The sequence below is a fragment of the Meriones unguiculatus genome, chromosome X, assembly GCF_030254825.1.
Source record: "Meriones unguiculatus strain TT.TT164.6M chromosome X, Bangor_MerUng_6.1, whole genome shotgun sequence".
NCBI classification, from domain to species: domain Eukaryota; kingdom Metazoa; phylum Chordata; class Mammalia; order Rodentia; family Muridae; genus Meriones; species Meriones unguiculatus.
The window spans coordinates 26,096,608-26,124,112 of record NC_083369.1 but is presented as its reverse complement, the minus strand read 5'-3'; the positions used below and the strand labels follow the sequence as shown (position 1 = coordinate 26,124,112).

General features: G+C 39.0%; 1 protein-coding gene across 4 annotated transcripts in view; it reads left to right on the top strand.

Annotated features, from left to right (window-relative positions):
• The first annotated feature begins 1,215 nt into the window (after positions 1-1,215).
• The window catches only part of Snx12 (sorting nexin 12), a 129,777-nt gene continuing 103,487 nt past the window's right edge, over positions 1,216-27,505 (top strand). For 2 of the 4 annotated variants that reach the window (XM_060375201.1, XM_060375202.1), the window contains exons 1-4: positions 1,220-1,481; positions 7,935-8,030; positions 9,274-9,398; positions 9,936-10,026. In XM_060375201.1, the coding sequence (XP_060231184.1) occupies positions 1,317-1,481; positions 7,935-8,030; positions 9,274-9,398; positions 9,936-10,026 (477 nt within the window). In that variant the 5' untranslated portion in view covers positions 1,220-1,316. Of the gene's footprint in view, positions 1,482-7,934; positions 8,031-9,273; positions 9,399-9,935; positions 10,027-18,414; positions 20,656-27,505 lie in introns of those variants that run through there. The other 2 variants (XM_021662165.2, XM_021662164.2) reach the window with 2 other exon arrangements.

Sequence of the window (27,505 nt, the reverse complement as noted above, 5' to 3'; positions counted from 1 at the left end):
CACACTTGCAGGCAAAATATGCAGATACATGAAAAATAAAAATACTCATTTAAAAGTTAAAATAATTCTTCAAAAATATGTGATGTGTATAAATTAGTCTTTAAAATGTATTGTTAAGGACTGGGGATACAGTTGATTTCATAGACCCTGGATTTGATCCCCAGCACAGTACAAAACTGGGTGTAGTGGAGTAAGCCTGTAATCCCAGGATTTTGGGAGATACAGGCAGATGGGTCAGAAGTTCAAGGTTGTTCTCAGCTGTAAAGCAAGTTTGAAAGCGGCCTGGAATACACAAGACAATGTCTCAAAACGACAAAACAACTACAAATAAAATTTCTAGTTGGACTTGGTGACACAGACTAATAACACCAGAAGAGGGATCAGCAGGAACGCTGCTTTAAGTTTGAGGTTAGCCTGGCAAGTTACTGGCCAGCCTGGATAAAATGTAAGACTCTGTCTCAGTAAGTACATATGTGTAAATACATATGCATATGTTTTAAAAAGATATTCTCATGTAGACACATATCTTCATCATTACAAGCAAGCTCAAAGCATAGCCAAGTGTGGGGTTCTGCAGAATATACAGAGAAGTTATGAAATAAACGTCCTGAAAATGAGTATCCCTGGAATTAGTTGTTATGTAGCAAGGTGTGGAGAATGAAGATACACCCACTATTCCTTTAAAGCGAAAATAGGAAATCATTATTGTTTTCACAATTCGTATTTGCTGCTTCCTTGGCACTACAACGTATTGCTTACTGAATACTCAGTTTGTAGCTTGAACTGAAACTTTCAGTGGCACAAGCAATGGGGCTGTATTCCACGCTTTTTGTGCTATTGTTGGAACCCTATCTTCCAGAAAATTTCGTGGAAAATCCTGACTTATTCAGCACCTAGGGGTTCGGCATGTCACCTTAGGATAATAGCTCTCGGGGCAGTGCCCATGATTGATGCACGGGATGAGACAATTTCTTGGGTTGAGAAACACAGATTGGCAAAGCCAGAGTGTGGCGCTTCTCAAAGTATTGGACAGTGAGTATGGTAGATGCAGGTTCCAAGGCCAATACCAGTACCACCCGAAAGTCTGAATGACGCTTTTTACCCCACAGTACAAGCCCTAGTCAGCATGGCGGCTATTCAGGGTGAAGCGCCTGGGACTCGGATGGTGTGTCAGTGCGCGCATGCGTGCGCGCGTGCGCGTCGCCGCCGTCTGTGGGTTGGCTGGTTATTTTGCAAGCGGGAGGGGCCGTGCGCGCTCTTGCCTTAGGCCTCTGTCCCCCACCCCCTTCGCCGGTACCGGTCTCTTCTTCGGAAAGATGTCGGACACAGCAGTGGCTGACACTCGGCGCCTTAACTCGAAGCCTCAGGACCTGACCGACGCTTATGGGCCACCAAGTAACTTCCTGGAGATAGACATCTTTAATCCACAGACGGTGGGCGTGGGCCGCGCGCGCTTCACTACCTATGAGGTTCGCATGCGGGTGAGTCACGGGGTGAGGGAGACAGCTCAGGGAGGACGAAGTGGGAGGAGAGTGGGCTTGGGGACGACTAACGGCGGGGAAGCTTGGAGGGGTCATGTGAGGGGTAGGGCTTGAAAGGTTTAGAGACGGCTTCAGACTCAGTTGTGGCCTGAGGGTGCAGAAAACTCCGGAGGGGACTTAGGGCGGGGATGAAGGAAAACAAGTGCTCACGAGGAAGAAGTGAAGCATGGCTGGACAGGGTGTGGAAGATGGACAAAGATTAGTGAGGAATTCAAATAGATTGGACTCATGATTGACAGGAGGACGAAAGGGGAGGGTGGAAAAAAGGCTCAGGGATGGAAAGCCAAGGTGATGTGTCTCTGGGTCCCACAACTAAACTAGGTTATGGGAGGTCGTTCCAAAGGTGGGGGGTGAGAAAGCTCAGCTTCTTCCCAATGAGATCTCTCTAGGATGATGGAGTTAAGCAAAGCCTTTAATTAAAGGAAAGACTACAGGAAAGGGAGACAGTAGGCTTATGGGAACAGAAGTAGAAAAACAATTTTGAGACTGAATGCTTTGCTGAGTTGCATAAGATTTACGTCTCAGAGAGATGTTTAATGCTTAAGTTTCTTAGGTTCCACAATGTCTCACATAAAACTGGCCCTGCCCCGGGATTGGTGGATTGTCAGTTGCTGCTCTCATCCTCTGCTGATCCTTTAGATCTGAAGGATCCAGAATGTTTACTTCAGTTTTTATTGGCTCTCACTTAGGTGTGTTGAAAAAGGCCATTTGCCCTTTTAGGTGTTTTGAAAAGGTCATTTGCTTTTTCTGTTTCTGGTCTGTAGTTACTTTAGTACATGACATTTCAGAATGGCTCCAAGAATGGCGTTTCCAGTTTGCATCTCAGGGGACTTTATTCTCTTAGTCGATAGTGCTTAGTCCATACATAGTACAAGGTTAGACTGTGCAGATAGAGTACATGGTTCACTTTCTTTTTTCCCAGTTGAAATGGTACAGGTTATAAAAAAAAGTAAGAATCGTTTTTTAGTTTTCCTTGTGAGATTCAGGATACTCTTTGTGAACAGCATCCCTTTTGAATAGCACTGAAGATCTAACAGTCATATGGTGCTCTCATGTTTTTTTTTTTTTTTGATGAATTGAATAAGAATGTTTGTTCTGCTTGTGCTTGACAATCTCATGGAGAAATGGCACGCTCTAACCTGGGTGGGGGTGAATAAATTGATAGCAGCATGAGGCACACTTGTTTTATGGAGACTAGACTCTTTGAAATCTCTTTGGAGAAGGATAGAATTTACATTCGTCAAACTGTGATAAAAGAGAAGTGTTAATGGAGGAGGGCTTAATAACTCAAAGGAATCTAAGTATAACTTGTTCAGTGTAAAGACTGCTTTTAGGATCCTAGACACTTTGTTTAGGTGCATAAGAGCCTTAGGGATTAGTAAGGAAAAAGCTCTTTCCTTTCAGTAGTCTGATGACAACAGAGACCATCTAGTCCCTACAATGGGCCAGGCACCAAAACTAGTTTTAAATTTCTTTTATTTGTTTGTTTTTTAAAATTTGTTGTGTTTATTGAGTCGGGGTTTCTCTGTGTAGTCGTGTCTGTCCTGGACTCACTTTGTAGATCAGGCTGATCTCCAGAGATCCATCTGCCTATGCCTCTAAATTGCTAGGATTAAGCAATAGTATATTGCTTAATATACTATACAATAGCCTAGTATATCACTATGCCCGGGTTAGGTTTTAGTTTTTGTATACCTTAAAAAAAAAAAAAAAGAATCAGGAAAGAATACAGTTTAAGTAATTTCCCCAAGTACAGATGTAATGGTATCAGATGGGGCTGGGACTTGAAACCAAGTCTCTGACTCCAAAGTCCATGTTCTTTCTATTGCTCTGTTAAGGCTTAGTTGCAAAACTTAGTGTGCAAAATGTACACTGAGCCTTTTGGTTATTGTTTTGCTTTATTCAAGACAGGGTTTCTCTATGTAGCCTTGGCTGTCTTAGATTTGCTTTGTAGATGAGGCTGGCCTCAAACTCAAAGAGATCCTCCTGCCTCTGTCTCTGCTGGGATTACAGGTTTGAGCTATCTCTGCCTGGGTTACACTGAGTTTTTTCATCAGTCCCTTCCACAGTTCTACATATACAATGTTGGTAAGAGTTGATGATGGTTCATTCTGGGTTTGGGTTGAATGCTTTTACTGTTTTATTGAACTATAGTTTTTAGAAAAATAATTATTTGTATTTTTTTTCTGATTCTGGGGTTTAATTCAGGCCTCATGGATGTTGTGCATACACTCTTCCATTGATCTATACCTTCAGCTCTGTGTAATAAATATTGATGAAGCTATTCTCTTTAATTTTATTCAGGAATGGATCCTGCCTGCCAGAGGAGTATGGAGAGGTGCTATGGTGGCTTCACATTATACATTTGGATAGTTCAATGTGGACTTGAGTTTTGTGGGTTTTTTTTTTTTCTCTCCTTTCACTTTATTTTGTGTTGAGATGAGACCAAAGGCCTGCAATATCCTGCATTATACAGTTCTGGCTTCTTCATATAATTTGTAGTTTGTAGTTCAGGGTCTGTCCTTTTATGTAGTAGCTTTTCTCTTAGATGGCTAGGTGCTGAGATGGAGGGAAATAATTTTACCCTCTTTTGAGGGTAAGGAAAGCATAGTTTGTTTATTGGTTTTTCAAAACAGGGTTTCTCTGTGTAGCCTTGGCTTTCCTGGACTTACTTTGTAGATCAGTCTGAACTTGAATTAACAGGGATCCGTCTGCCTTTGCCTCCTTGTGTTCTGGGACTAAAGGTGTGCACTACTATGCCCAGTTCGTTTTCACTTTTTAAAAGTCAAACAGAGCCCATAAAATGATAGTAGGTAGTCTGGCAGTTCTGGAGAAATCTGTTCAGCATTTTCTTTGTTTGGTCCTGTGTTGGCTTCTGTGAAAGCCCACTAGTTATAGTTCTACATTTTGGGGAACACAGTCTCTGTAGTGAACACTAGTGGAAATCTAGAACCACATGATCCTAAATGTCTTTTTTTTTTGTCTTAGGGTATTTTGATAATTTTTCTATAATGGATTAATTTTAAACACTTAACACATGCACATAGTACACATTTCAGGCAGTCTACTGTTAAAAATGGTCTGCAAATGTCACTACCAGAGGCTTTCCTTTCAAGAAACAAATTTCTAGTTTCTTTTTTAAATTATAAACTTAAAGATTAAACACTCTTATGTACATGAGTGTTTTGCTCAAACATAAAACTTTGCATCATGCGTATCTTGGAACTGGAGTTGCAGACAGTGGTGCTGGGAATTCAGCCTGGGTCCTTTGTAAGAACAAGTGCTCTCTCAAACACTGAGCCATCTTTCCAGTACCTTTTATTTTTTTTTATTATTGATTTGTATTTATTTTGTGTTCAGGGGAAGGGTTGCAGCACATGTCAGAGGACAACTTGCAAGACTTGGTTCTCTCCTACCATATGGCTTCTAGGGATGAAACTCAGGTTGTCAGATTTGGATGCAGGTACCTTTTCCTGCCCAGTCATCTGACCAACCTCCAGTTTCTTATTTTTTCTTCCAAATTTCATGTATCCAAGGTTGGTGTAAAACTCACTGTAGCTGAGGTTGACTTTGAATTACTGATCCTCTTAGTTATGCTTTTCAACTCTTGGCATTACAGGTCTTTGTCATCATGTTTGGTTACTTGTTTATTCCTTTTTAAAAACCTTTTTGTTGTTTGAGAATTTCTTACAGTGCATTTTGACCATATTCACTCCTATTTTCCCTCCTAATTCCTTCCTGATCAATCTCTCTACCTTGCTATCTCTCCAACTTTGAGTCTTCTTTAAAAACAACATAAAATAAAATTATCCAGTTGAATTCGTGTTGCTCATATACTTTTGGGCATGGGACCATCTGTTGGAGCATTGTGGACCTATGGGAGGGGGGCATGCCCTAAAGAAAAGATTCTCTTTTTTCCATTTTGTGTATTCTTTTAAAGAATTATTTAAATGACAAAATATTATTTATATCAGACTTCTTTTTAAACCTATTGATATTTCTTAGACCTTGAAGATATTGGGTAGGGTTGGAGCTCGTGTTAGTTGGCCTTTTATTTGCCTGGAGGTGCTTTCAAGACTTGAGGTCTATAAAAGTTGATATAGTAAGGACCATGTGGGCTTTACCAGAACTCCAAGTACTCCTTTCTTGCCAAAAAGCAGTTACGTAGAGAAGAAAGAGGGTTTTAACATTAAAAAAAATTGTTTTATTATTACTGACCCATTGTTCTGAATTGGCCAACAAGAATTAATATATGCATTTGACCATTTTCATTTAGAATTTGTAGATAGGAATAAAGATTTGGGCTTTTTATTTGTTACAAGTTCCTCTTACCACTAGAGCCTGAGGAGTCTTCTCAATGATTAAGATGTAGGAATGATTATGCTTTAGAAAGATACCATATATAATGGATATTCATTCTTAGTTTTTAGGTAAAGTGGTAACTCGATATATAAGGTTTCTATTGCGTAATTGCATAGTGATAACTTACATTTTGGGAGAAGTAAAAGTTGCCATGGTTGTTGATTATTATTTTAAAAAAATAGTGTCTCACTATATTGTTCTAGCTGGTATGGAACTCTGTGTAGTGGCTTTGCCTTAAACTCAGAGATCTGTCTGCCTCTGCCTCCCATGTGCTGGGACTAAATAGATAAAGTCAGATTATAATTTATGATCATAATTTAGTTGTATAGACAACAAACAGGATGCATAAAACATCCTGAAGAAAATATGATATGACACTTCATAAAATGTGAAGGTGGAAGGATCAGAAGGTCAAGGTCATCTGCTGCTGCATAACAAAACCCTTAGAAATGGGGATTTGGGTTTATTTCAGTTGGCAAACATTTGCCTAGCATGTATAAAACCCTGGGTTTGAATCCCAGCACTTCATGAATTGGGTGTGGTGGTACACTACTGTAATTTCATAAAGAGGAAGGAAGACAAAAATTCAAGGTTATCGTAGCCACATAGGGAGTTTGAAGCCAACTTAGTATAGAGAAAAGGCCTCAAGAAAAGTGTAAATGTCAGAAGGGATCAGAGGGGAGGTAGTATGTACCCAGATGGAATTACCAGGAAAGATTTTCTAAATGAAGTTAGAATGGAGTTAGGACTTACAGAATAGAAAAGGTTGGAATAGGAAGTCAGAGGTAAACATGTCTTGGAGGTCTAGAGAATGATCTGAAATAGCCATACTTTTGATTTTAGATGAGTAAGTTTCAGTATATGTCAAGTCAAAGTAACAGAATAAATAGCAAGGGATAGACATACAGCAAAACATTATCAAGTCAGGTACTCAACACACTCAGCAGAAATTGACTTGGTAAGTGCCTTTAAGGCAGCCAGTTGGAGGTCCCCTGTTGGAGAGAATCACAGATAGGAAAATGTCCCTTCAGATGAGGCTTCCAAATTAAAGAACAAATAGCAACAGAAATGTAACATCATCAAGTCATGCATCGATAATGTCCAGAAGAAACCAAGGGAAGTTAGGCAGTCAGCTGAAGTTCCTGATGGAGCTTTCTTTACATTTTGAGGTTCCCATGCTGAACCTTAGTCCCCTTCCCCCCACTGCAGGCATTATTATATCATAGGATAAACATCTGTTAGAAATTATTTACCTTCTTGTTCTCAAAGACTGTTTTTATTGTTAGGGTATTTTTTTTCCTTACATATTGCAGAGATAGGAAGGGGAATCACATCCCTAGAGAGGGAGCCTTGGAGGACATGGAGACAAACATGGGTGGATATGAAATGGGTTGGGAAACCCATCTGAGCTCAAATAACATGACTAACCATTATAATGCATATTATAACGTAACTGTGAGTCTTCTCTGTAAGATAAATTTTAAGTACCAAAAGATTTTGTTTGTGTGTTTATGGGGTGGAACCAAGAGCATTGAACATGCTAGACAAGTGCTCTACCACTGAGTCCCAGCAAGGGACTTCTGATCAACAATTGTGATATGATTGGATATGGTAAGGGTTAATATTCACCTGATAGTATTTTGGGTGAGTTTTAGGTATATAGTCTATAGGAGCAATTTTTATTTTCTGTGATGCTGGGAGTCAAACACAGGTGCTCATACAGAATAGGTAAGTACTCTACCACTGGGATATATTTTCAGTCCTATAGGAGCTATTTCTTTATTGAGATTTTACCAGTGGTTCGGACATGTGATCCGCACAGGCTGAACAGAACTTATTGGCTGTTTTCAGTTTGGTTGTTTTTACTTTTGAGATAGGGTTTCACCATTTAGGCCCAGCTGATCTGGAATTCTCTGTATGGCCTAGGTTGACCTCAAACTGACTGGCAATCCTTCTGACTCAGCCTTCCAAGTGTTAAAAGTACATGCCACTATACCTGGATCCTCTTCATTCATTCTTCCTTCCTTGTAGACAAACCTGCCTATCTTCAAGCTGAAAGAATCCTGTGTACGGAGACGCTACAGTGACTTTGAGTGGCTGAAAAATGAGCTGGAGCGAGATAGTAAGGTACAGCTCATACTCTAATCATGTCATTGTAGGAGGAGATCTATATAGACTCAGCGGGTATAAGGTCACACCCTGTAAAGTCTTGAAGTGGGTAGGAAGTGTGTATACCTTTTTATGGACCCACTTCCAATATACTGGTTTTGTTGGGGATACCCTTTGAAAGTTGAAAATAGCTAAGTTTAGGACAGTATTATTTTTTAAATTGTGTGTGTGTGTGTTTTATATGGTGTAAGGGCATATGCAGGCCAAAGGAGCAGGTTGTGTGTCCTGCTGTATCTCCATGCCTCACACCTTTTAGACAAAATTTCTCATTGAATTTGGAAGTAGGCCAGCAATCTCCAGTGATTTTCTTTCCGCCCCCAGCTGGAATCTTTTGTTTGGGTCCTGGAATCCATATTCAGGTTTCCTTCCTTCCTTCCTTCCTTCCTTCCTTCCTTCCTTCCTTCCTTCCTTCCTTCCTTTCTTTCTCTCTCTCTCTCTCTTTCCCCTTCCTTCCTTCCCTCCCTCCCTCCCTCCCTCCCTCCCTCCCTCCCTTCCTCCTACCCTTCTTTCCTTCCTTTTTCTAGATAGGGTTTCTCTGTGTAGCCTTGGCTGTCCTGGACTCACTTCGTAAATGAGGATGGCCTTGAGCTCATATCAATCTACCTGCTTTTGCCTCCCCAAGTGCTGGGATCACTGGCATGCACCACCACACCTAGCTTTTATTCAAGTTCTTGTGTTTGTGCAGCAGTGCTCTTACCTGATGAGCCAACTTCTCAGCCCCATGAATAGTATTTTCAACTATTATGTTGTTTTATTGTTTGTAAAGTTAGTAAACTCCTATAAGTGCAAAAATGTGTCAAGAAAAGCTTAGCTAAGTGCTTGGATGCTACAGACTAGTTAAGGGAAGTGAAGAATGATTGAAGTTTATTTCCTTTCTTTTGAGATGATAAATCTCTCCTTCCACAGAAATTAAGTTGGATCTATATGAGCTGTCCTTACTGTTCTAAGATCTTAGCTGGATTTGGGGCATGGTGGACCCCAGGCCTAAAAGAACTGAGATATATAGTTTACTTGGCAGGTGAAGGCAGGAGGATCAGAAGTTCAAGGTCATCCTTGGCTACATAGATAGTTTGAGGCCACCCTGTAGCCATGGAGAGGGAGGGAAAGAAGAAGGGAAGGAGGGAGAGTGAGAACATGTTTTACCATCTCATTTGCTTTCTTCTTTCTTGCCCTCTCCAACTGGGCTGATATTTGACTGCAGATTGTAGTACCACCACTGCCTGGGAAGGCCTTGAAGCGGCAGCTCCCTTTCCGAGGAGATGAAGGGATCTTTGAGGAATCTTTCATTGAAGAAAGGCGGCAAGGCCTTGAACAGTTTATTAACAAGTAAGCCAAATTCTTGGCTGCTCTGCTTATTGCTTTTGCTATTACAAAATCTTTACCTGCCTCTCCTCCCCATTTTTCTCTGCCCTCCCTTTACTCCTTTGTTCTATGCTTTACTCTTTCTCTTTTTGCGGGGTTTGATTCTAGGGCCTTGCATATGCTAGGCAAGCACTCTACTTCTAAGGTATTATACTCTCAGCCTATCATGATCTTTCTAATATTTTTTGTCTACTTTTGTCCTTTTGTAATAGGTAATATGATGTAGTGGGCAAACTAGATAGTAAAACTCCATTCCTGTGAATAAATTCTGATCCTATATGCCAAGGCCTGAGAATGTAATGCATGCTAACCCTTTAACTAGGGATTTTCCTACCTTGTTCCTTCTTTAATATTACAGTTTAGGTCACACCCCACTGTTGTCCTCCAGAGGCTCAAACCTAAGGGCTAACTATGTCCTTTCTCCCCTCTTCACATTACTGTTCTTCTGCAAATTCTCTCTGATCCCAGATTCTACTGATAACTATTTTGGTCTCTTTATAGAATCGCTGGGCACCCACTGGCTCAGAATGAACGCTGTCTACACATGTTCCTGCAGGAGGAGGCAATTGATAGGAACTACGTCCCTGGGAAGGTGCGCCAATAGGAGTCCCTCTCACCACTTGCCTTCTACTTTTCCTGCTGAAATGACATTGGTTTTTACACTAAGTCTCTCTCTCTCTCTCTCTCTTTGATCTGAAGTTGGCTGCCCATCCCCTGGCCTGATAGACTGTCTTGCATTGTGCCCCTTGGTACCAGACTATACTGTGTGGGCACTCTGCTAGTATCTCTTCTCTGAAGAGAGGTGGGAAACCACAGGCAGATGCTCTTTGCTTGGGGTTGGGGTGGGAGAGGGATTGGCCTGGAAGGCAATTTCTTGGGCATTTTACCCATGCCAGAAGGCTAATCTTGGGGGGAGGGGGGCTTGTGCTGGTGAAGCACTGGGATATATTACTGATGCTGCAAGTCTAGGGGCTTTTTCTTATTCTTAGGTTTAACCAGGAACACTGAATAGGGAGAATCCCTACTTTTCCTACCTGCATGAAAATTTGGTGGAGACCCAAAACTTCTTATTTTTTTCTAGGCCTGCTCCCAGTTTTCTCAGCATTTTTTTTCTCTTCCTTATTGCTTTTCATGGCAGTAATCTTCCTAGAATTTAATCAGTCTGATATGTGGAGCAGAGTGTATGGGTTTTCTGGGCCAATCATCATGGTTACTGCAAAGTCAAGAAAGCCATAGGGTAGTATAGTTGGGTGCTCCTATTGCCTAGCCCCTCTCCCTTTTTGGCTCCCTGTTCTGGCTGTCTGTATTTTGCTCACTAGCTAATGAGTCTGTATGTGCCAGGAGTTCTCCCTCTTCAAGCCCTTGTTACTTTATGGGTTAGCTTTATGAGTTTTGAGGGATTAGAGCAACTTATCACTGCCAGGTGACTTCCTGAATGGTGGGAGGGGGGTCATGTTTTAAGTTCCTCTTGGTGGTAAGGAAGAGCAACATCATTTTCCTCCTTCCATTCCTCCTTTTCCCATTTCATTTACTGCTGCCCCAAGGGCAGAAACACATACATACCACAGTTTCTGATTTCTCCTAAGCACTTTGAGCTGTTGAATGGGGCTCAGGGGTGAGAGTAGTCTGCTGCCTTCCCCAGCATGGTCACAGGGTTATTGAACTGCCTGCACTTGTTTCCACTGGAACTTCAGTGTTGTCCCCAGAAATTGAAATGGGGTTAGCAGCTAGGTGTAGATTTCCCAAATCTTAGAGGCTAAAGCAACTTCTTGAGGCTGGCAACTATTGTAGGCTGTTGATCGGGAGGTGGTGGGTTGTTTGCTGGGACCTGCTGTCTGTCCAAGAAATGGGATGAGAGCAAGTTAACTCTGGTGCCCAGTGAAAGTTGGGACTTGTACCTTAGACTCCCTATCATGGAAGAATTTGTGTTTTTTTTTTTTTTTGTTTGTTTTTTTTCTGTAGGTCCTTGGGGAAAAGGATTGCTGATTCTGGTGTGACCCTAGTCAGAGAGATCAGGATTAGATTTTGACATGGGACTTGAAGCCCATCTCAGTGTTGAAGTTCTTTGAGATAGATTAACTGTCTAGCTGCTGAGCCCATGCTGGGAGCTGAGTAGCCCCTTTCCCACCTCACCAGTGTCAGTGTCCTTGCTGCCTTTTGATCTGTTACAGATTTTTTTGTAAGATTTCTTCTTTCATTGTCCACAAGTGCTGAGACTCTGAGGCCCCACTTCTGCTATGTATATATCCTGACTTGGGGCTTTAATTCAGCAAATTGTTCATTCTTCTGTCAGACAATGTCATATTCAATTCTGTTCATATTAAACCACTGTGAAGCAAGCCTCCGTTTTCCTCCTTAAGTTGTAAATTTTATTTCCTAGTGTTGAGCACTTGCTGGGTATTGTGCAGTAGTCATACAACATGGCCTTTGTCCTGGGGTGATGAGTACCTTTGCATTTATATTACATTAGAGAAAAGCAGAATCCAGACTGCTTATGGTAGTTTACCTATGGTTTCTTGTAAATTGCATCTGACTTTGTTACATAGATGATGCATCTCCTAGGAAGTAGCCATATAATATCATCTCTGATTTAGGTCAGATTTAGCAGATTTGATTTTTTACATTTGTGGAATTTTGCTAATTTGAGCTGAATGTATTTATATTACTCATGTTTATATATGCATATGTAATGTATACATAAACATATACATATAGATTCATTCTCTGATACACCCACATATCATCAACAGTTTCTTTCATTGCCTTTTATCTCATTTGATGATGCTACATTGTGTTGCTTTTCAAACAGATCTAATACAGATAGAAAAGTGGGTGTAATCCTGAGAACTTCTGATGGGTGTATGTTTTCATCTGACTAACATGGTCTTGTACATAGGGTGGATTCCAGGAAGGGTTGGAATGAGGGAGGCAGGAATCTTGTCATTTGGTAAATTTAAGATAGTTTTAGAGCTGGATGTGATAGCACTTGCTTATAATCCCAGGAAGATCAGGAGTTCAAGGCCAGCCTTCATTACATGGTTATAATTTGAGGCCAACCTGGTCAATTTAGGACCTCATCCTCCTAGAAAACCTACTTTTGATTTAATTTAAAATGTAACAGTAGTATAGAAAATGATGTGTTCAAAAGATGAAGATATTACAGGGATTTAAGAGTGATTTTAAATAGAAGAGTCAGCTGAATTAAAGAAGTTGAAGAGATTTTTGTTCATTAGAGAATGAAATGACTAAAAGATAGCTGTGGGAGTAAGAAGAATAGGTGTTTCTGTGAGATAAAGGAAAGGAGTGATTAAGAGAGACAGCCTTTGTTGGCAGCAGAATTACAGAATGAATTAGAGAATAACTAGAAAAAGCACCTATAAAATAAAGTACTAACAATATTTTAGATAGTATTCAATTAGATTAGGTGTAGGGTTAAAGTAGTCAAAGTACAAGTAAGATGAGTGAGTACACTGTATTCCTACACAGAAATTCAAGAGATTTCTATACAAGACAAAAATGAGAGATAAAGAAAGGTTTAGGCATACCTAGTTAATTAGTCCTCCTTTCTCCTTAATCTTTTACTAGAGACGAGGTTTTACCTTGTAGCCCATGCTTGCCAGGAACTTCCCCAGGGCAGCCTCAAACTTGTAATCTTCGTGTTCTTGCCTTCTAGGTGTTATCATTGTAGGGGTGATTTCCTTTTATTAATCTTAATATCCAACAAGTTTAGTTTCCTCTTTTTGGAGGAAAGTGGCCATTTTAAACACAGTCAGTAGGTCCTATAAGACCCAACCCAGATGGCTGTGGTGCCGCATGCCTGTAATCCCAGCACTTGGGGAGGCAGAGGCAGGCAGATCTCCATGAGTTCAAGGCCAGCTTGGTCTACAGAGCAAGTCCAGGACAGCCAAGGAATACACAGAGAAACACTGTCTTGAAAAACCAAAACAAACAAATAAACACACACACACACACACACACAAAGACTTTTTTTTTTTAAATTGGCCATTGATCTTTGACAATTATGACCTAAGGGACATTATATCCATGTATTTCTATGTATTACCTAAAGTTGTACCACTACACAGCCAGCAGACTTGGATGCTGGACTCAGTTATTATGCTTTTCAAGAGAATGCTTCTTAAAAAACTCTCCTTAAAAAACAAACAAACAAACAAACAACAAAAAAACAGACTCTTAAACCCAAGTTTTCTAACCCATTCATACTGAAACAAGGCATAGTTTTTTCTTTTTCTTTTTTTTTGATTTTTTGATTTTTTGATAGCACCAGGCAGCATAGTTTTTTTTTTTTTTTTTTTACAAGGAATTCAAGTTTACACACATATTTGAGTGCTTGCTACTAATAAATCTCCCCTCTTTTTTTTAATAGCCTAAAAATATTCAACCTTATTTTGGGTTCTGAGAGACAGAGGCTAAGAACAAAATTTACACATAGCTAGACCTAAAAGAAGTCTACATCTTAACATTCCAAAGATGACTTACCTGCCCTTTGACCTATTGGAGATGAGTTGAGCTAGTAAATGTGGGAGAGGTGAACAACAACAGGCTTCACAGGAGTTTTGTATGATTTGTAGCCTAGGTGAGACACTTGTATGTTGAAATACTTGCTGTAATAATTTAAACAAAATCACCTGCTGTGGAAAATTGAGACCAGCTGCTCACTGAAATGGATATTACTTCATGTCCTTGAGAGCTGTTGAGTCACTCCTGGTATTCTCTTAGGCACAGTAACCATTCTAGTTTTCCCTTATTTGGTTTTTTAACCCTTTTATCTTTATAGTTCAGTAATTTCTTCAAAGTCTTCACATGTGTCTAACTAAGCCAGGGGGTCTAAAACTGAGTATTACTTTAATTATATCCTAAAGGTTAGGTGCTTGTTACTCTGATTATATATCATAGTAATTAAGCATTTTTTTTTTTGAGATGGGTCAGATAGCTGAGGCTGGCCTTGAATTTGTTGTGTAGCTGAGTATGTATCTACTGATCTTCTGATTGCACTCTCAAATGCTGGCATTATAGGCTTGTGCTACCATGCCTGGCTTTGTTTTTTTAAGACTAGGTCTCACCTTGTACCTCAGGATGATCTAGATAGAACTTTGTAACTCATTATGTCAGCTAGCCTCAAACTCATGGGTGATTCCCTACCTCAGTCTTCTGAATGCTGGGATTGCAGGAGTAAGTTACCATGCCCTACTTCAAGGTTAATTTTAAAATACAAACTATTATAAATAATTTACTTGGTGGTTCTCTGTTTCTCCCTTTCTGACTGCCCACCACCCATCATTCAATTTTTTTGCCTTGCTTATACAATAAATTGTATTCTTAATTGTATTTTTAGAATTTATTTTTCTTTCTCCCCTGTATTGATGTACATGTGTGTTTCTGTCTGTTTATGCTTTTTTTGGATACTCATTCTTATATAACACATACAAATAGTTGTAATTATCAATATCACAAAAGGATTCTTTAAACCCATTGGGGGCTTTTAAAAATAGGTTAGTTCCAACGGTGGCTTTGTTTATTTGTCTGTTTTTCACAGTCTAACTCTATAACCCTGGCTAGCCTCAAACTCATTATGTAGCCCAGGCTGGCCTTGAACTCTGAGAATCCTCTGGCTCAGCCTCTTGAGTGCTACCATTTACTGGTATATGCCAACATACCTGGCTCTTCTCTGAAGTCCTTTCAAATATTTGTATTTAGATGATAAATTTCTTTATCTGGAGAAACTGAAAGTTTAGATGGTTAACAGGAACTCTTAGCTAGAGATAGATTGTATAGATCAGGAGAAGAGGGCTGGAGGATGTCTCAGTGGTAAAAGCATTTCTTGCTCTTATACAGGACCCTAGTTTAGTTTCCAGTACCCACGTGGTGGTTTACAACCATCAGTAACCCCAGGTCCAGTGGATCCGATGCCCTTTTTTGACCTCCATGGGTACCAGGCAGACCTGTGGCACACATAATATGCAGGTAGAATATTCACATAAAAGGAAATAGATCTTTGGGATGAAGAGATGGCTTAGTAGTAAGAGTACTGGCTGCTCTTCCAGAGGACCCTGGTTTGATTCCAGCACCCACATGGCAGCTCACAAACATGTATAACTCCAGTTCCAAGGGATCCTACATCATCATCTGGCTTTCACTGTCACTGCATTCACATGGTGCAGTACACTCACAAAGGCACACAGGAATAAATTATATATATATATTTTTAAATTAAGAGAAAACTGTAGCTCTTAACAAAAGAATAGATTGATAGAAATTTTATTCATGTGTTTCTTTTTTTCTTTGGGACAGGGTTTCTCTGTGTAACAGCCTGGCTGTCCTGGAACTTGAGACCAGGCTGGCCTCGAACTCACAGCGATCCTCCTGCCTCTGCCTCCTGAGTGCCGGGATTACAGGTATGTGACACCACTGCCTGGCCTCATTTTGTTTTTTTTAAAGAAAATGTTATGTCAGTCAGGCATGGTGGTGCACGCCTGTGATTCCAGCGTTCTAGGAGGCAGAGGCAGGAGGATCTCTGTGAGTTCAAAGCCAGCCTGTCCTACATAGTGAGTCCAGAACAACCAAGGCTACACAAACCCTGTCTCGAAAAACAAAACAAAACAAAAACCCAACATGTTATATCAGTAATACTTTTTTGTCTATTTTCAGTAAGCTCTTAAATATTTTTGCAACACATTTTAATTTGTTATGTATTTTTATTCTAAAACATTAGTTTTTGTTAAGAGTCAGTTTTTCAATGGCTGTGGTAATGAAGACATACACATTTTTTTGAGACACAATATCATTGTGTAGTACTGGCTGGTCTGGAACTCCCTATGTGGGAGCTAACCTCAAACTTCCAGAAATCTCCCCCTGTCAGTTTAGTGCTAGGACTAAAGGGGTATATAACTGAATCCAGACATATTATTATTTTCCTTTATGTTTTTGTCTTAACATTTAAATACAGGGATATCTAGTATTCATGAGATAAGAATATTTCATACTAAGTGATCAGATTGAATGAAGACACAGGAAAATCTGAAAGAAAGTAGAATACCAAGCCTTGAATAGAAACCTGAGTTCTGAATTTGTGTGTGGCTGGCTAGAATAGCTTAGGTGAATTGTTTCATGACTTCAGGCTTTTTTTCCTCAACTGGAAAATGAAGAGATTTGATTGAATGGTCACAGGTAACTAATTTTATATAGTTGCCCTAAATTTACCCTAAATCTAGATGAAAAATTTTGGTAGTAACAACTTACACGAGTTATATATGTGTCTTTTGAAATAGTCTTGCTATTGAGACCATGATAGCCTTGAAGTTTTCAGTCATTCTCCTTTACATGGCTGTGGTTACAGTCATGAGCCACTACACCCAGCTGTGGAGCTATTCTTATTTAAATTGTATAAATGATAATTTTAAATTTTGAGTACAAAAGAGCCTCTTGTTAAAATAGTTCATTGTAAAATTTGAAAGCAGTTTATGTAAATGGGCAAAATTTAAAAAAGACAAATATGTGAAGTAAAAAGGTTTTCCTTATTTCCCCTCCCTCCGTTCCCATTCTCTAAAAATGACTTTTAACTTGTGTATTCCAGGGCTCCCCTTCTCTTTCACCCTCTTCCCCTCTGGCCTCATTCATATACATATAGGAACATCCACACAGATGTATAGATTTTAAATATAGAACATCATTTTACTACTATGCAAATTAATATGAAATACATTACATACTTATCTTTGCATTAATATGTTGATACTTCCCTCATTTAGAATGATGAGAAGAAAAATGGCATAACATGCGATAATATAGCTTTATTACAATTTAACAATTCACCTATTGATGGAAACTTGCCTTCAATCATTCACTGTTCTAAATATTATATTTAATCTTGTTCCTGTGCCTAAATATTTCTGTAGGATAGATTTTGAGAGAAGGAATTGCTGAGTCAAAGAGTGTTTGCAATTTGTCCTTTATAGTTACAGAGATCCACCTACTTCCCAAGTGCTAGCTTTAAAGGTGTGGGCCACCAAGCTGGGCTAAATTACTTTAACAGTATAGTTTAGACCCTCACTAATATCAAACGACTTTCTACTGTTCCCCTCAAATGAGGAAATTCTTGTTTCCCCATAAAGTTTCCTTGCTAAAACTGGTACAAATGTAAACAATCTAAAATTATCAAAAGTATTTGAAAATGTTATCTTCACAATTCTAATTTGCTTTCCCTGATGCATTTAGTTGCAATAATACCAACTGTTATAATTTTACAAGTTTCCCTGTACATTTAATTTTCTTCATTCTAGAAGTATCTTTCTATCAGTTAAGGATGCTTACCACTCTAGCAAATTTAGCTACCATTCTTAAGTTAATGGCCCTGAATATTCTTATTTTTTCGATTAGCCTTCGAGGGGACAGCAAAGTCCATTAGTCCATTGGCAATGCAGCCTTGTATGAGGTACTTTGAAGCCCACTTCTGTCTTAGATTAGCACTACTTGAGGCTAAGCCCAGAGCAACTCCCATGAATCCACATGAAAATGTAATTTGCTTTTTGGTCCCCTAATGCATCCTGATTTGATCTCCTCTTTCATTATTTTTCCTAGATCCAAACTTTAAATTCTGGGATGGGGCCAAACAAGGGTGATAGTGGGAATAGGAGGGGACCAAGAACAACATGTTGAACAACATGTGGTGCTGCTTTTGAAAGTGAAGGCCTCCCTGGCTCCTGTGGCTGACTTAACTGCCTGCCCACAACCTGAACACCCTTCCCAGTCTCATACTTTACATGTATGTATCACCCATTATGAGATAGTTGACTCAGGTTATAGGTTTTATGGCTGTTAGAGGAAGTCCTCCCCTCAGCTGTATATCTTCCATCAAGGCCAACTTGGAGCTCTCTCTTTGATTTGGTTGCTGAGGTCCTGAGTCTGAACAATGGAGTGTTTTCTGGCATGTTTGACTTTCCTTGCTGTTACATCACCACAGGATTCATGATGGAAGCAGGAAAGGCCACAAAAGCTGGAGATTGAAGATCTGGGTACTAAGTTTATTGGAAGAACAGATGTCTGACCTAGAAAGTTTGTCCATTCCTGTGCTACCATTTCAGCCAGTCCTCTGGCATCTGATTTTACTGTCTTCACCTTTCTATATATACCATTTTGCCATACAAAATCCATTGTGTTATGTTTTATTTTTACAAATTGCCATACTTTATGTTCTCATTCAGTGTCTTGAAAATGTTTTTTATTTGCTAGATTCATTAAATGTGATATAGTATATACCATATGTCATAGTGTGATTAAAAGTGATTTAACTGTTCTCTTATTGATAGACTAACTGGATTTAATAATTTCATTATTATTTTTACAAACAATAGTGGTGTGACCATTCTTGACTCTGACTCATCATTTTCTCAAACTGTGATCACATGATTCCAATGAAAAATAGCTTTTCTAAAGCCAGGAATTAGAAGGGTAAATCTGACATTTTTTTTAACAAGTTACATTGATATCTGCCCTAGTAAGAGACAGCTGAGTTCTCATCTGCTTCTGCTTTTAATCTTTTATCTATTTTCATTGAAATATAGCACATACATTATTGTTCCAAGAATATATATAGGTATGTACATATATTATATATAATAATATTTACCATTCTAACTTTTTTTTGAGATGGAGCCATGCCAATATAGCCCTGGCTGGCCTGGCACTTGCTATGTAGATCAGGCTGGCCTGAGACTCATGGCAGTCCTGCTAAGTCTTCCAAGTGCTGAGATCACAGGCAGCTGTCACAACACTTGTTTTCTTCTTGTATGACCCAGCGTGGTTAGAACTCAATTGCATAGACCAGGCTGGGCTTGAGTTTACAGCAGTCTTCCTGCCTCTGCATTCCAGGAACTAGAATTACAGATATGCATGTTGTGCCTGGCTGTTCTAACCATTTTTAAGTGGCATTAAGCACTTACATTTATGTTGTTTTGCAACCATTAGCACCATATATCTCAACACATGTCTCATTTTGCCACTTCAAACTCAGTAACTCCCCATATCCCCTAGCAGCTACCATCTTTTCTAGTTCTTTGAATTTGACAATTGTAGGTATCTCATAAATGGAATATTGTTATTACATGTTATGTATGTGCACTTGTAAGTGTTATGGTATATGTGGGGGCAGAGGGAAACTTGGAGGAGTCAGTTCACTCCTTCTACCATGTAGGTCTTAGAATTGAATTCAGGTTATCAGGCTTGGTGGCAAGTGCCTTTACGTCCTGGGCCATCTTTCAAATTTTTTTTTTTTTTTTTTTTTTTGTGACTGCCTTCTTTCATCTTAGGCTAAAATAAAGGGCATCCATGTTGCAGTACATGTCAGAACACTTTTTTTTTTTTTAAAGGCTGGATAATTTTTCATCCATTTCTTCATTCCATTTTGTCAGTTCATCTGCTGAGGACACTTGAGCTGTTTCTATTTATTTTAATTTTTAAAATTATATTTATTTGTTTGTGGGCATGGGTGTACATGCATGTGCATGCTATTGTATGTGTGTGTAGGTCAGAGGATAACTTGGGAAAGTTGGTTCTCTGGTTTTAGTAAATGGCTCCTGGGGATTAAAAACTCAAGAGTGAACAAACACACACCTGTAATCCCAAAACTCTGGGAGGCAGAGGCAGGCTGATCTCTGTGAATTCAAGGCCAGCCTGGTCTACAAAGGGAGTCCAGGACAGCCAAGGATACACAGAGAAACTCTTAAAAAGCAAAGCAAAACAAACAAAAAACCCAAACAAACAAACAAAACGGAAAAACTGAAGAGTGTTAGGCTTGGCAGCCAGCATCTTTAACCTACTAAGCCATCTCACCAGTCCCTGTTTTTTAAAAAACATTATGCAGGTGTATGTGTCTGTGTGTGTGTAGGGGTGGAGCAGAGAACAACCTTAGGTATTATCCTCAGGAATTCCATTCCCCCACCTTTTTAAAAATGCTCAATAAATAAATATATTTTCTTGAGACTACTGCCTAACACATGTTTATGTTTGGAAAGTGATGTACATAAAAACAACTAAAATAAAAAAAAAAAACAAAGTCATAACACAAGACAAGCTGCTTGTTTTGCATTGTTTTACCAAGCACGTATATAGCTATTTGACTGAACTGTGGATTTTCATTCTCTAAATGATTTCCTGTGCCAAAGTTATCACCCTCTAAGTTAAAATAAACATTTTAGATGATGAAGATATATGTCTCCAGAATTTGTTTAACTTTTATTCGGCAAATCAAGGGTGTTTTCCATAAATTCAGTTGGGGACTCTGGTAACTCAAGCCCGGTAGGACTTCCTCTTCTTATGGTCAGTGTCTGCTCCAAAAGACACTCAATGCACAATTTGCCTGAAGTTTTGTGCTCTGTTACATTTCTAGTTCCTACTTCAAATTTTAGGTTCTTAGCTTTCCTCAAATTTAACATAATTCATCCGTGTTTTCTGACTTTCTAAGTCCCTGTCAAAAGCTGTGGTGGTGTTTTTATCACTTCGTAGTAAACATGTTAATGGAATCCTCAGAAATCACAGGGGTTTTTTTTTTTCTCTTCTTTTTTGAGACAGGGTTTCTCTGTGTAGCCCTGGCTGTCCTGGAACTTACTCTGTAGGCCAGGGTGCCCTCAAATTCACTACCTGCCTCTGCCTTCAGGGTGCTGGGATTAAAGGTGTGAGTCATCACCTCCCTGACTAGAAACCTCAGGTTTTATTCCTGCTTTCCACGCTCAAAATCAAATGATCCTTTTCAAAATCTCTTCACGAGTCAATACAATATATACCTTAAGGCTGCCCCCCCCCATTTTTCTTATCTTTGAAATTACAATTACATAATTTCTCCATTCCCTCCTTTTTTGCTCTCTGAAATTCATGGCCTGTTTTTCATCAATAGTTTTTGCATATATGTATGTATGTGTATATACATAAATCCCTAAATACACAAATCCAGTCTGTATGACTTGTTTGTATGTTTTCAGGGCTGACCATTGGTATTGGATAACCAATGGGTGTGCTCTTCCCTGAGGAAGACTATTTCTTCTGCTTCCAGGCTTCCTTAGTTGCCCGTAGTTCTTTGCGTAGGCTTGAGGCCTCGTGGTCCCCCCACCCACCTCCATCCCCGTTGTCTTTGTTCAGCTCATGTTTAGGCAGTCATGTTGGTGAGACTTTATGGGTGTAGCTTCTGCTATTACTAGGAGATACACTATCACAGCAAACTTCCTGATACTTTATCTGGCGCTTAAAACTTTTCTTTCCCCATTTGTTCCTGAGCCTTAAGTGCAGTAGTGTCTTGTAGACCTACCACATAGGAGTGGGCTTGACAACCCTACATTTTAATTTTTTTTTAATTTTTAAGTCATTTTTATTTTGTGTGCATTGGTGTTTTGCCTGCTTGTAAGTTTGTGTGAGGGTGGGAGATCCTCTGGAACTGGATTTGCAGACAGTTGTTATCTGCCATGTTGGTGTTGGGAATTGAACCCAGGTCCTCAGGAAGAACAGCCAACAACTTAACCTTAACCTCTTAACCTCTGGGCCGACAACTCTGCATTTTGTTTGGCTGTGGTTTTCTGTAGTGGTTTTTGTCTGTTGAAAAGAGAATTTTCCTTGATGAGGGGTGAAGACTACACTTAACTGCCCCTTCTTGAGATATGGTCTCATTGGCCTACAACTCGACCAATTAAGATAGACCAGCTGTCCAGCAGGTTCTAGGGATCTTCCTGTTTTCGCACCACCATGCCTGGCTTTTTTAGGTAGGTCCTCATGTTTGCAAGGCAAAAAAGTACTTTACTGACTGAAGTATCTTCCCAGATTTTTTTTTTCCATTTGGGGCCTATTGTGACTCAACTACAAGGAGATAGATAAAACAATTGATGAAAAAAAATGTTTTTATATCGGGGTTTATGTAGCCCAGTCTGACCTTGAACTCACTGTGTAGTCAGTTCCCAAGTGTTAGGCTTTATGGTCCATGCCAATACACCTGATTTATGCCGTCCTGGGTGTTAAACCTGTCCTCATATACACTATTTGCTTATAGAAGCATCCTACCAACTGAACTATATCCCTAGCCCTGATGAAAAGCATTTGCAAACTTATTTTGAGACAGTCTTACTATGGAGATCAGGATGGCCTTGAATTCACAGAAATATGTCTGCCTCTGCTTCCGTGGTGCTGGAATTGAAGGTGTGTGCTACCATACATTACTAAAACCTTTGTAATATAATAGTCATATTTTTTCTTTGAGTATAAAATAATGAATATTTTATATGAATAAACATAAATAGTGCAATAGAAATATATAAATATATAAATGATATGAATATAATAAGTATAAATAAATAATAAATATATTTTGAATTAATATATGAATACATAGAATGTATTTTGATCATGGCCACCATTCACTCCCTCTCCAGCTCATGAACCTTCTTTCAATGTTTACTTCCATGTCCTTATCTTTTTTAAAAAAAAACCATTGAGTCCAGTGAGTGCTACTCGTATGTTTGGGCCATCCTCTGGAGCATGGGCAATTTATTGAGGGCAACCTCTTTGGAAAAAAAAACAAAACAAAACTCCCTATCTCCCCCCCTACCCCAAGGTCCACTCATTCCTCAGGTAGGGGTGGGGGTCTGGAAACCCTTCCTTGACTCATGCTAGAGTGATGACTGATCATGCAATGGCCCTGACATGCCCAGAAGACATTGATTCATAGCAGTCTTTCTTAACTTCTGTCTCTTACAGTCTGTCAGCTTCCTCTTTACACAGTGCTCCCTGAGGTGCATGAGCATGTGAATGTTTATGTGTAAGGCCGAGCACGCCATAGTCACTTATCCTCTGTACTTTGACTAGTTGTGTCTGTGTTAACTTGCTGTCCGCAGCACAAAGAAAATTCTGAAGAGATCTGAGAGCTGCAGTAATCTATAGGTATAAAGATAAGAATTTAGAAGGTTTTTTTTTTTTTTAAATTGTATTTGGCAAAACAATAGCAGTAGTTTTTCCCCCCTAGGGCCTATGGCCTCCCCAGCTAGGTTTATAGTATAAGCCTGAATTCCTTCCCATGGAGAAGGCCTTGGATCCAGTTAGCTTGAAAACTGTTTTGTAGTGCTGACGATCAACTATTTATCCGGTACAAAGTTGTTCTGGGTAGCAATTTAGTTTTATACTTAATATATTCTTTGACAAGTTTATACATACAAGTTTATTATACAGTCTGGGCAGTCTCCCACTAAGTTTTATTCTTGAAACTGTTCAGAACTGGGTTTAGTAAATGATATATTTATGTATCATACTTCTTTTCTAAATAAGTAATTAATTGTCCCAACACTTTCCCCAGTAATTTGAAATGCCACCAGTATCATTACTGAATCTTATATACCTGAGTATGTTTCTGGATTATTTATTTTGTTTTGCTGGTGTTGTTCTTATGCCAACATCACACTCTTCAAACAACTACCTTAGGTTTGTTACTCTTTCTTTGACACATAGTCTTTGTATGCTGACTAGAGTCTTCTTAAAGTTGTGATGATCCTCAAACCATAGCCTCTCAAATACTGGGACTACAAACATGCACCACCATGACCAGCTTGGTAGGAATTTTGAATTGCGGCAAAGTATTCTCCTGTTTTTAAACATTTCTTTAATAATTTTTAGAAACACCCAAATATTCCACGGGAAATCTTATTTTTTTTTTAAAGATTAAATTGAATTGTTACCTTAATTTTGAGAACGTAGTCCTTTACATTATAGAGTTTTCCTGACCACATGACTGTAGTAGATTCCTCTGTTTAATCGGGACTTGTTAATGACATGTCTCTCCTTTCGTTTAGGCTTCTATGCTTTGTAATACCATGCCTACTCATCTGTCATTCTCATTCATACGCTTTCTGGGATCTTTTTGTTTCATTTGTGTATTTACAATGTCTGGCATAGAATAGGTCCTTCAGTAAATGATCAGTGAACATTCTGTACTACAGAAATTGTTGTAGAATTTTATTAAAAACTGGATTCACCACCACAGAAAAAAGGATATATATGCACCATCTTAAAGCCCATTCATTTTACAAATTTTTGGCGTCATTTTTATTTTTGTTAACTTTCTGAAATCACTTTGGGTTTTCTTCCACCTTCCCCATCGTTCCTCACTGCCAATCAATCATCCACCCATTGTTATATCCCTTGCCGGGTATTTGCAGTTTTTTTGTTTTTTTTTTTTTTTTTTTTTTTTTTTTTTCCTGGAAAGCTGATTGCATTGTAGAAAAGTTTCTGTATCCTAAGTTTCCTCCTTACTTCTACTTGTTTACTTAAGCTGAAACCAGCTTTTCACCACTGTAAAATACCATGAACAAAAGCAACTTGAGGAGGAAAGTGTTTCCTCTTACATTTCCTGACCAGTCCAGCCTGAAGGGAAGTCAGGGCAGGAACTCAAAGCAGCAACTGAAAGAAACCATGGATTAACTACTGCTCACTGGCTTGCTCCCTGTGGCTTTCTCAGCCAGCTTTCTTATACTACTCAAAACTGCCTGCCAAGGTATGGTCTACCTGGGCTAGGCCTTCCCACATCAATCACTGATTAAGAAAATGTCCCATAGAATTGCCTCCATGCCAATTTGGTGGGTCATTTTCCCAACTGAGGTTCTCTCTTTCCAGATTTCTAGGTTTGTGTCAAGTTGCTAAAAGCTAGCCAGCACTCCTGGCTTCTTCCAAAGAGTTATACTTTCCTTATTGCTATGCCATTTTTCAGATATGGGGTCTCACTAGGTTGCCTCACTGATCTCTGATCTGAAACTTGTAAGCTGACTCCTCCTGCCTCAGTCTTCCAAATAGCCAGGACTATAGCTGTGTGGCCTGAGATGAATGTATATAACTTATTTCTTTTCTAATAAACATTTAAGTGGTCTTCACCATTTTAGTTTACAAATAATGCCACCGTGAGCATACCAACAAAATGTTTTGTTATGTAAATGTGCTCGTAGGATAGATTCATGGAATTTGAACACTTGGATCAAATGCATGAACATTTAAAAATTGATAAATAGGCATGGGGAGATAAGAAAGGATGGGGGAGAGGGTAATTAGAATATATTATATAAATGTGTGAAAACTGTTAAAGAACAATATTAATAAAAGTACTTCCAAGTTTTATCTTAGTTGTTTGTTTTAATATATATTATTATCAAACATGTGTGTCTATTTTCTTATACATTACTAATACTGAAGCTTTATTAATTTGAGTAGTTTTGTTTTACAAGAAAAATTATGATCTTTTTATTCTTTATTGCTTTCGGGCCATTTCTTGAAATCAGATTATAAATTTCTCATTTGAGGCTCTTGCCTTTTGCAATGTTTCTCTCTGTCCTTTTTTTTTGTCTTTTTTTCTTTCTTCTACTCTCTTTCTCTCCCTCCCTCTTTTCCTTTTCCCTTTTCTTTCTCCCACCTTCCCCCTTTTTAAAGACAGTTTCATGCAGTTCAGGCTGGCATGCCAAAGCTAGCCTTGAACTTCTGATCCTCCTGCCTCCATTTCCCAACTGCAGATTACAAGAATGTACCATTTTAGAGTCTTGTACTAGTATTTAAAATTTTTAAAAAGATTTACTCATTTTATGTGTGTGAATATTTTACTTGCTTATTTGTCTGTGTACCACATGTGTGCCTGGTGCCTGTGGAGGTTAGAAGAGGGTATTGGATCCCCTAGAACTGGGGCTTTGGACAGTTATGTTCTGTCTCTGCTATGTAGGAACCCTGGTCCTTTGCAAGAACAAGTGCTTTTAAGCACTTAACCAACTCTAATTACCTTGTACTAGTGTTTTTAAACAGTTGTGTACCATTTCATTGTGAGGATATAATATAATTTTATCTTCTTGGATACTTAGCTAGTTTTCAATTTGTTGTTCCTGTGATGTGCATTCTCTTCTTTAAACATTTTTTTGGATTTATTTTATTATTTATTTGCATGTGTGTAGGGGTTTGTGTATATGTGTGCAGGTAGGTGCCCAAGGAGGCCAGAGGAGGATGTTGAATCTCTTAGAGTTGGAGTTGCAGGCAGTTGTGAGCTGCCTGATGTGGGTGCTGGGAATTAAACTCAGGTCCTTTCCAAGAGTACAATGTATTCTTAACCACTGAGCCACCTCTCTAGCCTGCACATCTATTCTTATGAATGAGCACTTCTGTCTTACTGTTCTATTGCTGTGAAGAGACACCATGACCAAAGCAACTGTTATAAAAGAAAGCATTTAATTGGGGGCTTTCTCACAGTTTCAGAGGCTTAGTCCATTATTGTAGTGGGAAGCATGGGAATATGCAGGCAGGTGCTAGAGCAGTAGCTGAGAGCTACATCCTGATCCATGGAGGGGGTGGGGAGAGACAGAAAGACAGACAGAGAGACAGACAGACAGACACACACACACACACACACACAGAGAGAGAGAGAGAGAGAGAGAGAGAGAGAATGAGAGAGAACCTAATCTAGACCTGCCATGGGCTTTTGAAACCCCAAGCCCCACAGTGATACCTCCTTCCACAAGGCCACATCTACTCCCAACAGGATCAGATCTCCTAACTCCTCTCATATAGTTCCCTGGTGACTGAGCATTCAAAGATATGAGTCCTTGGGGACTGGACCATTCTTATTCAAAATATTATGGCATCTTTTTGTACTTATTTCTTAGAATGAAATATTTTACCTATTAACATATTCACTAACCAGTATTTAAACTCTTAAAATCTTTATCTTTTAAGGGACAGTATTTATTTTTATAATACTTCTTTTGCTATCTGTAGTACTTTTCAGATTTTTCTGTCATTGTATCAAGTTTTTCTCCCTTTCATTGCTGAATATTTTCCCACTGTATTAGTATGTTATGGTTTGTCTGTTCTCTTATTGATGGAAATTTGGCTTACACATGATTTTAGGCTTATTATGAATAAAGCAATAATAAACATTCCAGCACACGTTTTTTGTCTTGAACTTGCTATATAACTGAGATTAAGCTTTTAAATTTTTTTAAAAAATTTAGTGTCTGTGTACACACACACACACACACACGTGAGTGCTCGCAAAAGTA